Below are 13,468 nucleotides of genomic sequence, written 5' to 3'. Positions count from 1 at the left end.
TTCTTTTTCAAGGAAAATTAAAAACTGATTAATATTGATTGAAAGTATTTAAATTTGTCAACAATAACCACTTTCGGACAATATCCATACACATGCCTGAAACAAATGAAGGAACACAACAAAAAAAATGAATTAAAAATACAAAAACCAAGTATATTTTCAGCACCCCAATTATACTAGCAACTGTAAGGAATGAGTTTAGCCTCACACCATATCTGACGTTTCTCAAAACTAGTGATAGAAAAATTCCAATATTTTGATTCCAATTCTAAAATTAACTAAAATAGTTTCACTTGTTTTTTTCGGGGGAGAATATAAGAATATAGATTCCTTGTTTACTTTTAAATGAAGATAGAAATTTCTTTTTAATTTGACAAACTTTCAATGTTTTCCTTTCATGCATTTTTGAGATTTTTATCTAGATTTTTCACTTGTGCCATTTTATCTATATTAATTATGATCTATAGATTCCATTTTTACTGGCAGTTTAAAATCAATAAATAAATATTCATCATTTTATAATTAGTAGCAGCAATAACAAAATTAAGTTTTAAACAAAACATTAAAAAAAAAATTTAAAAGAATAGTTTTCAGCATCGGAAATTAGATTCAAGTTTTTTGATTCGGATACCCAAAATGTTATGATTTTTTTCAATTCCCGATTCCAATTAATCATCTTAACACGACTCAAGACACATTCACAAACAGAAATGAAATATACATTTTTAAATGGAGTTAAACAACAAAAAATTTCAAACTTATTTTTAGTTCCAACAAAATTTCATAATACATAGCATATATGAATTAACATATCAATAATATATAGACATTTGAAAAGATGAAGTAATATATTATAGAAATGTTTATTTTAACTCTAAAATATCTTTTTTTCTTTAAAGTTTATGATTAAACTTTATGAAAAAGAAAATTAATTCAAATCTACACCTTTCTATTTTTAATAAATTCCTGTGATAAAAAAAAAATTAATTCAAATCTACACCTTTCTATTTTTAATAAATTCCTGTGATAAAAAAAAAATTAATTCAAATCTACACCTTTCTATTTTTAATAAATTCCTGTGATAAAAAAAAAATTAATTCAAATCTACACCTTTCTATTTTTAATAAATTCCTGTGATAAAAAAAACAAACTAAATGTACTAAAAGTACTTATGGGATTTTGTATCGTTCAACAATAGTTTTGATCGAAATGGTATTTATTATTTAAAAAGAAAAACAAGCAAATTTACCTCACATTTCAAGGGATTTTGGATATGGACATAAAAATTTTTTTTTTTTTAAATTAAGTGTGTGTGTGTGTAGCAACTTTTTCAAAAACTTTATTAGATTAGTTTTTGAACACACTTTTCTGATTCACGCATAAACTTTGTCGTTCTGTAAGAGTTTGAAAGAAAAACAAACCTGTAATTCATGGAAACAAAATATATTGAACAGAAAAATAAAATACAACAAATAGAGAGTGTGGGTATACGTCAGTCCGGCTACCAAGTGTGCATGGCTTGTGTATAACTTGGGGTTTGACGCTGAGAGACATATGCTTCCAGTAAAGTAAGAGTTCATTATTATCCCTAGGTTATACACACCTTTGCAACTGTTTCAATAACAAACTAAAAGATAAAGACCATGTAATCAGCAGCAAGCTGTTTGAATTACCAATAAGAGTGGAAGGAATTCTTTTTTTTTTTTTATTTCTAACTCTCGACCTTGTGCACTAATTTAGTCTCAGTGATCTCAAGAATTATTTTTTTTTTTTAACCATAACCTGTTGATTGGAGTAATATTGAATCAGGTTTGTAAGTGTAATTTTGATAGTTTTAGTCAGACACACAGCCAGAAATATGATTATATATATATATATATATATATATATAAAAAATGGATAAATATAATTACAGATTTTTTTTTTTAAAGAAAATACAAATCGTCTGGTATATTTTACAGCCTTAATCTGTATCTTTTTGGGGTGAGGGAGGGTTTTAAGTTTGAGCTTCAGACAACTTTTCTTTTTCACATCTTTATGTTGATTATAGAAATTTTTTGTTTTTACCTATTTCCAATATTTTTTTACTTTGAAATTTTATTTTGAACATATCAGGTGTTTAATTCACCAGCTATATATATATATATATATATATATATATATATTTCTAGGAGAGAAAGAACCAAAAAACATCCAGAATTAATGTATAAACTCATCTGTGACCGTTTTGAAATTATGTGTGTTTGGACTTGTTGAATTCTGAAAAAAAGAGACTGGGTGAAAATATTTTTTTTATTCAATTCCTTACCCAACAAAAGTGAATTACCTTTGCTGGGTAAGGTGTTAAAAAGAAAATATTATTCTAAGGCCAAATTAAAAAAGGTGTTTACATTTAGATAAAGCATGACTCAAGTGATAACAAAAATATATCATGCTAAATCTGTCCATTTAAGCTGCTAGTATAAATGGGGTGCTAAAAATGTAGTCGGTCCACGTTTCACGATAAAACATGCCTAAATGAAAATTTGTTACTAATAAGACTGACAAGGAACTTCTTTTTTTTCTTTTGCAGTAACATGTCATTCTCTCATAACTACTGAAAAATTCCAGTTGATGTTGAACCATTTTCATGCCTTTTATCCTAGAGCTTTATTTCATGAGCCATCTTCAAAAAATTACAGGTTCATCCTAATGATCAATATTAGCAATAATCTATCAAAATAATGTCTTTGTAATATTTTTATGAAATTATTAATGATTAATTATGACTGCATTTGAGTATTGTGCTACTTTTTGAATTTTGAAGCAAATGCTCAACTGTCTGACCAGTTGAACTAGACTATAAACTAAGCTTATAAAGTTGGTTTGTAAACAGGGTGGGATATTTAATTTTGCTTAGATGGACGAGTTCATTCCCTGCGTTCTGATTGCTTGCTAGTCCATGAGTCAACTGTACATTTTGACTTTGGCAGCGTTCACTCAGGATGGGTTGAACCAGCTCTTCCCATACAACACAGCATCCTGGATAAATGCAGACCACACACGGCGGTCTGCAATAGTCAAGATAATTATGAGTAGCTAGTCTCGGGACCATCTTAGCAGGCTTCCCAGGCATCTCTACCAATCTTGGAGTGGTACTGAAGCTAGTGCTTCATGGATGAACTGTGTTGCAGAGCACAGTGTAGCCAAACAAACAAAGTCTCCTTTTTAAAAACGTTTGGTTAAGGGGGATGATCCTGCAAGGGAGATGATCCTGCAAGGAAGATGATCCTGCATAGTGTCCAGATTTATGTGTTGATAAAGTGAAAGTGATGCCACTGGAATTGCAGAATTCGGCACCTTTTGAAATGCACAGCTTTCATCGGCTACATCTCCCAGTCATAGAAAAGGATCATCCAAACATGCACCTGATAAATCCAAAGTGGATAATGTACAAGAGGGTGTTCCAAAAGTAATGCCTCCTATGTTTTTATTCCGCCTGAATGGATCTGATGGGGTTGCAAATTGTATTATGATGACTGGATTTATGCATTCATGACCTGAAAATTTCATCTCTGTTGCAGATATTGATGGTGTGAGACTAAGAAAGCAACCTCAGTCATGGGCATGCATCAGAAGCAGAGATGCATCATTGAATTCTTGGCAAATAAATTCTGGTGTACAAAAGGTCGCTCATTTTAATGATACCATTCCGATTTTTGAAGCTTAAAAAAATAGGAGGCTTTACTTTTGGAATGACCCTCATTATATAAATATTGTTGCATTCAAGCAGAAATTTTCCTATCAATTCTGTTGGTTGCAGCACTGATGTACGAGAATACCAAGGCGATAAAAAATGATTTTTATCGCTAGAAAGTGATCAGGTAAATAGAAATAAAAACATGGAAATGTTCTTTATTCGATTTGAGAAAAAATAAGATAAGTACTCAGGAGAGCACATGAAAAGCTACTAAATTAAAAAGATAGTGTTCCTTGCCGGTTCTATGAAAAAAAAAGAAATTTTGCTGTATAAGTATACTTCGATTTTTATAATATATACATATAGTCTAATTGGTTAAGTTCAAGTATATGCTAACATGAACTAAAAACATTTTTTAAAGTGCCCAATACATGCTTAGAGCTTATAAAGATTTGACTGCATTTTAAGAAGATTTTATTTTAAAGTTACTTTCTGACAGTGAAATTCATTTGGAGTCCTGATGACAACACGGAAATGTCAAAACGTTGATTAATCCACATGTAGACTCCTTACAGTGTGTGTGTGCGTGTGTGTGTGTGTATATATATATATATATATATATATATATATATATATATATATATATATATATATATATATATATATACACACATACACACACGGATTGGATGAAATATCCAACAGTTTGAGAATATCAAAAATGAACAGAAAATATTTCACTTATAACATTTCTTTTTAATGGTTCATTACTGCCTAAGTTAATGAGATCTTCCTGAGAGCACAATAAATGGAATCACGTGTATAGATGGAGCGAAAGAATTTGAGATGTTAAAGATTTTTGCATCTTTACAATTTCAGGTTTGCATTTTATGAAATATGTGTAATCCTAAGTTTTTCAGATTTTTTTTTTTTTTTTTTTTTACCATTCATAAATTTTTTTTTAACATCCATAAATTTGATTTGCTCAACATGCCGTCATAAAATTCTCATTCACTGAAATGTAGGCCACATTCAAAATTAACAAAATAAGTATTGTTTTAATAAATATTATTTAAATACTTTACTGTGTCTATTTGGGATACCCGGGTTTCGTTCATCTGATTACTTGGGAATTAGACAAAATTCCAACCTGTTCTCATTCCAGAAACATTAATCCCTTTTGAAGCAAACATTGTAAAACTAGAACTGCAATAAGAACAAGCCGGAATGTTTTCCTAATTCTAAAATGACCAGATGGACAAAACCAGAACATCCTTAATCAAAACAGTAATTTGTTTCCGAATTTTTGAGATGAGGATTGATTATTTGTACTATTCGGACTACTGTTCTCATCTTGAGTGTTATTTTTCACAATGTTGCGGTCAATATAATTCCTGCTCTTCAAGCGTATCTTTTCCAACTGGGGATCTGTCAAACTCAGGGATCTACATGTAATTCCTGCAAGGACCTGTGGCATAGTGGATAAAATACTTAGTAAAATTCTGTTGTAAAATTACACTCTTCTGGAGGCGAAAGGCTCAATCCCCAATGTGAGTGACACTCAAAATACAGTTCAAAATTATTTTGGACTTCTACAGTCATGGCTGATGGAATAAGAGATTACTATCTCCATGAATTAAATAAAGGGTTTCGTTTGAAACTGCAGATTCCAGAGTTTGACAAATTACACCTGAAGAACGTGAGAGGTTACATCAGCAGAAATGTTGTGAAAAATAACATTCAAGATAACAATAGTTTGAATGATCTAATACATCTGAAACCAATGTATCTTAAAATTAAACTAATATTAGTCTTTGTACAATCAATAAATCATATTTCTTTCTAATTTGTGATACATGCGATGTCTCAGAAGTGAACATACCAAACCAAAGGCCATCTTTGGTTTGGTATATTTACTGCCGCTATATATGCTCTGAAACTGTAAAGTCATTTTCATTGAGCTTAATTAACCGTGACAATTTGGAAAAACAATTTTATGTAAAATATACATCAAAAGTATATATTTCTTTATAACTAAATGTGTGAATTGAATGCTGTAGAGGTCCCCCGGAAGAAAGAAAATAAATGGAGAATGCCCAACAAGAATAGAAGGAATAAACACAGCAGACTGTTGCCAGAAAACATGACAAAGAAAAGGACCATACCTTGTAAAACCATATCATGACTGGCTACAAAGAAATCAAGAAAGAAAACACATTTCTTCATTGCTGTATACAAAACACCAATCACTCACATTGTAACAACTAGCCAAATAGTTTAATCCAACGAACAAGAAAAAACATTTCCATAAATGAAAAAAAAAAACGTTTTTTTTTCACAAGGTATATAATGTTATATAATCATTTACATTGTCTTCAAACTATTGTTCTCACCATTGCTATTTGTTTTGTTTCCACTGTCATACCCTTTGACCTTTAGAAGGCCAGAACTCTATTGTTCGTCCATGTTAATTATTTGTGTACACTGATGTTTTTGTGCTTACTTAAATCTCATGAATTGGTTAATATTAAGTTTTGTTTACGGCATATCAACCATCTATGGATTATTTTATGCCAAATAAAATTGTGAAATGGAATCCTATATGGAGAATACTTTTTTCTTTTAGAAATGATTACTTTTAGTATTTATTTGTGAAGAAAGAAAGAAATTAGGGTTTTGATTTTTAGAAGAATCAAATTGAATAAAACGGTTGATACTAGATCATGAGTTGATCAGAGACGAATGAGATGATTCAGACCTCTCCGATCTCTCAACTAGCCGATATAAAGGCCAAAGTGGATTATTGCAAGTTACATGACCATTTACACACGGGATTGCAATCAGCTGGTTACCCCTCTGCATGGGATTGCAATCAGTACAAAAATTAAGTTTCATCATAGATTATTCAAATATCCACAAACATCTACTCGTATTATTTGGATAATTCAAACTATTGTTCTTGAATGTTATTTTCACTTTTCAGTTGATGTAACCTTCAACCTTCTTTTAAGTTCATCTTGTTGAACTCTGGAATTTGCATGGAATTTTCAATGTAACTCTTTATTTAATCTATGAGAGTAGTATGCTCTCGTTCCATCACCCTCATCGCAACCACTGGGTAGAAGTGCCAAGCAATTCCCAATTGTATTTTGAGTTAACCACACTGAGGATTAAACCTTCAACCTCCAGAAGAGTGTCACTTTTTTAAATACTTTATCCATCATGTCACCGATCCTTACACAAGGTTTAATCCTCAGTGTGGATGACACTCAAAATACAACTGCAAATTACTTAAGACTTCTACCCAGTCATGGCTGGCAAAATGAGAGGATGCTACCAGTGCGGAGTAAATAGAGAGTTATGTTCAAAATTCTGTGCACATTCCAGAGTATGATAAGATACACCTGAAGAAGGTTGGAGATTACATCGACCGAAACATTAAGAAAATAACTCTTGAGATGAGAACAGTAATCCAAAAATCCTTATCTAAAAAATTCAGAACCACACACATCTTTTTTGTTGTTTCAGTGTGGCTAGATGTTATGTACACAACTCCAAAAGAAAAAAATAAATAAATAAAAATTGAACCTACATTTATAAAAGATTTGATAATTGAACCTACACATAAATACTTTAATAACTGAACCTACATATACAGGGTGGAACGATAAAATTGTCCCCCTAGAAAAGATGACAATTTTATTTCCGTTGGATGAAAAGTTTTTTTTTTTTTGCAGACCATCTATTAGTTTGCCAGTTGTGTACAAATCCCAAGAGCGATAGGAGCTTTCTATCATGTCTGAAAGTGAGACAATGTTCAACAAGCGATATCAGAGATGCGCCGCTGTACAACTCATGCTCTCTACTGACCCAAGTTATGACAACAGGACCATTGCCAGCACCCTCAAAATGCAAATCCAGATGGGTCAACGCTTGAGGGCACAGCTCAATGCAGACGACCCTTTACAGTCATGGTTATGGTCTTTGGTGTGGTTTCAAATGAGCGCTACATCATGCCACCTGACATCTTCGAAGTCGGCTTGAAAGTCAACACCAAAGTGTACCTGGATGTGCTGAAGAGTGTGGTGATTCTCTGGTGTAATGAGATGGCTGCTGAACTCAGTGCCAGCCCACAAGTCTAAAGAGACCGTCGGGTTAGGGTTCAGAAGGAGTGCTACAACTTTGTACCCTTCTCTCGCTGGCCCTCTGCCCCCCTCAACCTGAACCCACTGTACTATTTCGTTTTGTCATACATTGAGAACATCAACATGGCCACCTACAACACCAAAGTCAGCCTGATCACCATCATCTGGCAAGTATTCATCAAGCTCCCACCATCACTTGTGAAAAAGACATGCTCCCAATTCTGGACCAGTATCGAAGCATGATTGAGGCTGAAGGCGGTTATATTCAATAGATATCTGCTCTATTACGTAATCAAGTTATCAGAATTGATTTTTTCAATAAAAGTTTTAAAATAAAGCTGTAGTATTGTTTTCTTAAGGGCAAAATTTACTGTTCTAGCCTGTATGTGCATTAAAAATTCAACCTACATATACAAGTGCTTTAAAAATTGAACTTGCATATATAGATGCTTTGATAATTGAACCTACATATATAAATGCTTTAAAAAAATATGAGTTCCATTATTTTTTTTAATGTTTTTGAACACAGTTTTGATTTTTCCATTTAACGAGTTGTACTCAGAAAATTTATGATGCCTCACTCCATGTTGGTTGTCTAACAATGAAACTGTCTGCTAAAAATTGAATCTTCTTGAAAATGAATAAGGATGTGGTTACCGGAAGTTATTTTTCTAGCTATTATTTATATATGCTCTGAACATCTATTGAGCTTAAATCTTGAAAGACAGACTATTAATATATATAATTCAATATGATTTAATTAATGTATAGCATATTAACGTTTTTGTATACTGGTAATAGCTCTTTTGTGGTACTCACCCAAGGTTGGGCAATTTGCCTTCCACTTAAAGTGGAAGTTCATAGGGTATACAATTTCACATACAGTCCTTTATCAGCATGAATATCCTGGTTAGGGAAAATGACATGCAGTGCCTAGCATTTCTAAATGGGGATCCACCTTGTAACTTTGTGCAATGAAATGTCAAATGCAGTCATTTTGGTAAAAAGATATACTTCAAGTTAATATCTTTAAATATTTATTGATGTTATAAAAATGTTTCACAGACAAAAAGTTTGCAAATTGATATTATTAGTATATTTGGGCAGCATTTTTTCTGTTATGCAGGTTTCATTCAACAGCAGGGGTAATTCCTGTTTGTTTCTCTTGCGATCCATTCACTACTATGGCAAATTTTTTTTTACACTCAAACAGAACATATTACATTGGCCTGCCAAATGGAAAAAAACGGATCGCAAGAGAAACAAACAGGAATCATCCCTGCTGTTCAACGACACATGCATGAGAGAAAATTGATATTATGTAAATCAGTTTTATGCAGGGATGGAACTTTTACAGGTATTATCACTCTGGTCTAAAATAAACCTGAGAGTAATTGCAACTCCCCAAATTGGGGCCTCACGATTAGATATAAGAATCCTCAAACAGTTTAGTAATAATTCAATTTGGGAATTATTAATAAAAAATACATTTAAAAAAAAGGAAAAAGGAAAAAAAAAGGAAAAAGAAAAAAAAATTAAACAACGATTTATAAAAACATGACTACTTATGTTATGAACGAGTGCCTATGAATCTAAAAATGAACGTCGTAAAAACCAATTCATTAAATTTTAAAAGCAGAAAACATCAGTCTACATGATACACAGAAATAGCAATATGGAGGACAACAGTCTAAAGAAAAATCATAAAAAAGAATTCCTTATCCAAAAAATTCAGACAAAATCAATATGTATATTTTCTATTAAATCGATTTGAATTTTTAGCAAAAGTGTTTTTTGTTAAATCGGCCCGAAAGAAAGGAATGCAAACAAATTCAATGTTATTCAATTTGGTCTTAATCGAGGCCAGTTTCAATGTTTAAAAATTTAACGTTTCAATCTTTAGGTATCATTGTCTCAAATCGTTTTATATCACATTGAATCTATTGTTTCATATGGATGGAATACAAAATTTAATTGTCTGAGTATTTTGTTACATGTCCCTCTCACATTTTGATAAAACATGCATTTACAAGCCATTTACATAACATGAAATTCGAATGATACAAAGAAAGTATATGTACAAACAAAAAAAAAAAAAAATTACCAAGTTTTAATTTTTTGCAGCATTAAAACTCATTTGTTTTCAATAATGATAGAAAAAAAAAATGATTTCAATATTGATAAGAAAAAAACACAATTGTTTGCTACAACGATATTTATATCTCCTGAATTTGAATACGTTTTGTGTACTTATGCTGTATAAGAACATGCTATCGGCAGAATCGTTCGGGCGTTTTATAGAAAATGCTGAACGCCTTAACTAATACATAAATCATAAAGAAAACATTTGTTTGTAATCATTGTTTTTTTATTATTAAAAACTTAAAATACATTTACCTGGATTTAAACAACAATATCCTAGAAAAACAAAAATCATAAAAAATCTTTTTTTTTAATTTGTTTGTTATCAGTTATTCAAAAAAATAAATATTCGTGAAATTTACCTTAAATTTTTTTTTTTTTTTTTATTGATTTTAATTTTCTAAAAGTTAGTAAAAACTGTCCAATAATTATTCACGAATATTGTTTGTGTTTTTCAATTGAATTTAACTGAATTAACTTCTTACTAAGAAAAATATTTTTCATAGAAAAAATTTTTCAGTACATGTGAAAAAAAAGTCACAAAACTTACGTTTGGCACTTTAGCGTCTTCCATAAACCGCCCAGACAATTCCAACGATAGCATAGTCGTTATGCATCATAAGTACTAACTTTTGAATATATGCAGTTGTCTATTTTTAACTTTCAAATTGTACAACTGAAATTATTGGTTAAGAAATATTTGAATTCTGCAAAATCTATCAAAATGTGCTCAGATTATGCGAATTTGTTTTATTTCACGTCATTTAACTACAGTTAATGCCTCATTAACATCAGAGGTAGCACATTTTTAAGGAGAATTATGCACACACCCCCAGGACGCTTTAAACTGAAAACTGTATACAATCTGCAAAGGTAGACAATAAGTCCAATCAAATTTGAAGTCCCAATAGTTAGTTTATTGATGGATGGACAATTTCTTATAATTCAGAAAAGTCTGGAACCAAATGAAAACCAACTTTGATAGATAAATAGCCCACCTTTAATTTTTAATAGTAAGCTTAGCTAGAGTGACCAAGTGTTAAAAATACTGGAGATATAAAGTTAGTTCAACAGCAGAAGAACTGAATATATATAAAGCAGAAGATAATACGATTTATGGAAAAGTCATTTACTTAGGCTCCAAGAATTTAACAATAACCAATCGTGTACAATTGTTTCAGAGATGATACTAATTTTATCAAAATAAAGTCTCTTCATCAGCACAGGGATTAAACACATGATCAAGATTAAAGAATCTAGAATCTGTATTAAATACAGAAGTAATCAAACATCTCAACAAAAATAACCTTCTTAGTGACACTCAATATGGTTTCCGTTCTGCTAGATCTACAGCAGATGTCCTTACAGTTATATCGCATAGGATTAGCAAATCTCTCGACGGTGGCAATCTTTCTAGGGCAATTGCTCTTGACATATCTAAAGCCTTTGATAGGGTATGGCATAAAGGTTTACTTCATAAGATCGCTAGCTATGGTATAGCTGGAAAAGTCTTCTCAATTATTAAATCATTTCTTTCTGATAGGTTCATAAGAGTAGTAGTTGAGGGGCAAAAATCAGAAGCTCACAGTATTAATGCCGGTGTCCCTCAGGGATCCATCCTGGGCCCAACTCTTTTCCTGATCTACATTAATGATCTTCCAAATCATATCCTTACATCATTTGTAGACATTTATGCTGACGACACTACCATTTATGGTACCACATCTAAGACAGTAAACGACCAAGTTCTCTCCAATTCTCTCTCCTCTGATCTTGAGCACGTAGTACAATGGGGAAAGGAGTGGCTGGTTACTTTTAATGCATCTAAAACCAAGCTTCTCTCTTTACATCATCAACATTCTAATCCACATTTGTCATCAATTGAAATGAATGGCTCTCGTCTTCAGGAGGCCTCAAGTTTTGACAAGCTTCTGGGCTTGACCATTACTCCTGATCTTAAATGGAACACGTATATCAAATCTGTTGCCAAGGCCGCTGGAAAAATGGTGGGATCTTTCTATCGATCCAGTAGATATCTCACTGCTGATGCTATTCTCTATCTATATAAGAGCCAGGTACGTCCAATGATGGAATACTGTTGCCACATCTGGGCAGGAGCTGCTAGAAAGGACTTGGCCTGCCTTGATAGAGTTCAAAATAGACTTCGTAGCCTCGTAGGAGATGTCCTTTTCTCCTCCTTGCAACCTCTATCTCACAGAAGAGATGTTGCGAGTTTGTCTCTGATGTATCGTTATTTTCATGGAAAGTGTTCAACTGAGCTTCAATCTATGGTCCCCCCTCGCCAAACTTTCACAAGAAACACTCGTCTAGCTGTAAACACTATCAATAATTTCCCCCACTCTTTATCTGTCCCTAAACCTAAACGTAGATTCCATGAACAAAGCTTCTTTCTTAGAACTGCACGCCTGTGGAATTGTCTTCCGTTTTCCTGCTTTCCGGCTGACTACAATATGGTTTTGTTCAAGTCTAAAGTAAATAAGTTCTTGATGAGCCGTTCCATATAAGTTATTAAATTTACCAAATTTTCATTACTAATGATTACTATATTGACCAACTTCTACTGTACACTCTTTAACCCTTATCCTTGAGTGGCCTCTGGGCCTTGATAATGTGGTGATGCCTTTGTAAAAAAAAAAAAAAAGTGAGGATAGACAACGTTTATACTGCAAAGTATGACTTTTACAGGCTAATCTATACATCTATGAAAGTGAGGACGTGTGTGAGGACACTTCTCAACCTATATACTCAACGAATTTTGATCTACACTTTTGACTTGAAAATTGGTATATAGAGTATTCAGACATGAGGAAACCTTTTTAATCAGTTTTCACCTGGAAAAAAAAGGTTACTTCTTTTAAGGGAATCATCAGCATGGAAGATGGTCATTCTGACAGTCATACGATTCAAACCTCAGACCTAAACCGACATTTTAACTTTTGTCTGAAATCCTAGAATAATGTGACCAACCAAGCAATCACTGCAAAAGATGTGTGTGTGCGTGTGTGAAATGGTCTACCATACTATGTCAATTTTTTTGTTTACAGATTTTAAACTGTATATATATATATATATATATATATATATATATATGGGATATTTGGACCTGTGGGATAAATTCGATTTGGTTTGTAACTGGAAAAATAGCTGCTAAGGGGTAAAAAATGAAAAATTGGAACTTGGCAGGTGTAAGTAAACTTAATGTCTATCCTCTACGCATGCGCAAATATACATTTATTCATTAACCTGCATTAATTTGTCAAGTTTTGATATGCATGTATCCTTAGGTCATATGGTAGATACAATATTTTATTAAAATAAAGTTTCTACATCAGCACAGGGATCAGACACCAAATAGACAATTATGATCAAAACTAAAGTGAGCAGAGCTAATGTTTATACAGCAAATCCTGATGTTTATAGGCAAAAGAGAAGTAATTACAATTTACATTGAAACTTCTTGATTGTATAAACCTGGGCTATC

At 32.1% G+C, this 13,468-nt stretch overlaps 1 protein-coding gene across 6 annotated transcripts in view; it reads right to left on the bottom strand.

Moving 5' to 3' along the window:
• The window catches only part of LOC145263058 (vacuolar protein sorting-associated protein 41 homolog), a 411,356-nt gene that overhangs the window by 351,807 nt on the left and 46,081 nt on the right, over positions 1–13,468 (bottom strand). For 3 of the 6 annotated variants that reach the window (XM_080119904.1, XM_080119906.1, XM_080119905.1), the window contains exon 2: positions 5,845–5,868. The exons of the other annotated variants lie outside the window; for them this stretch is intronic. In XM_080119904.1, the coding sequence (XP_079976030.1) occupies positions 5,845–5,868 (24 nt within the window). The remainder of the gene's footprint in view (positions 1–5,844; positions 5,869–13,468) is intronic. 6 annotated transcript variants of the gene reach the window in all.

The sequence above is a fragment of the Euprymna scolopes genome, chromosome 38, assembly GCF_053919585.1.
Source record: "Euprymna scolopes isolate OS-2025 chromosome 38, ASM5391958v1, whole genome shotgun sequence".
Classification (NCBI taxonomy): Eukaryota; Metazoa; Mollusca; class Cephalopoda; order Sepiida; family Sepiolidae; genus Euprymna; species Euprymna scolopes.
This window is presented reverse-complemented; position numbering and strand designations above follow the sequence as displayed.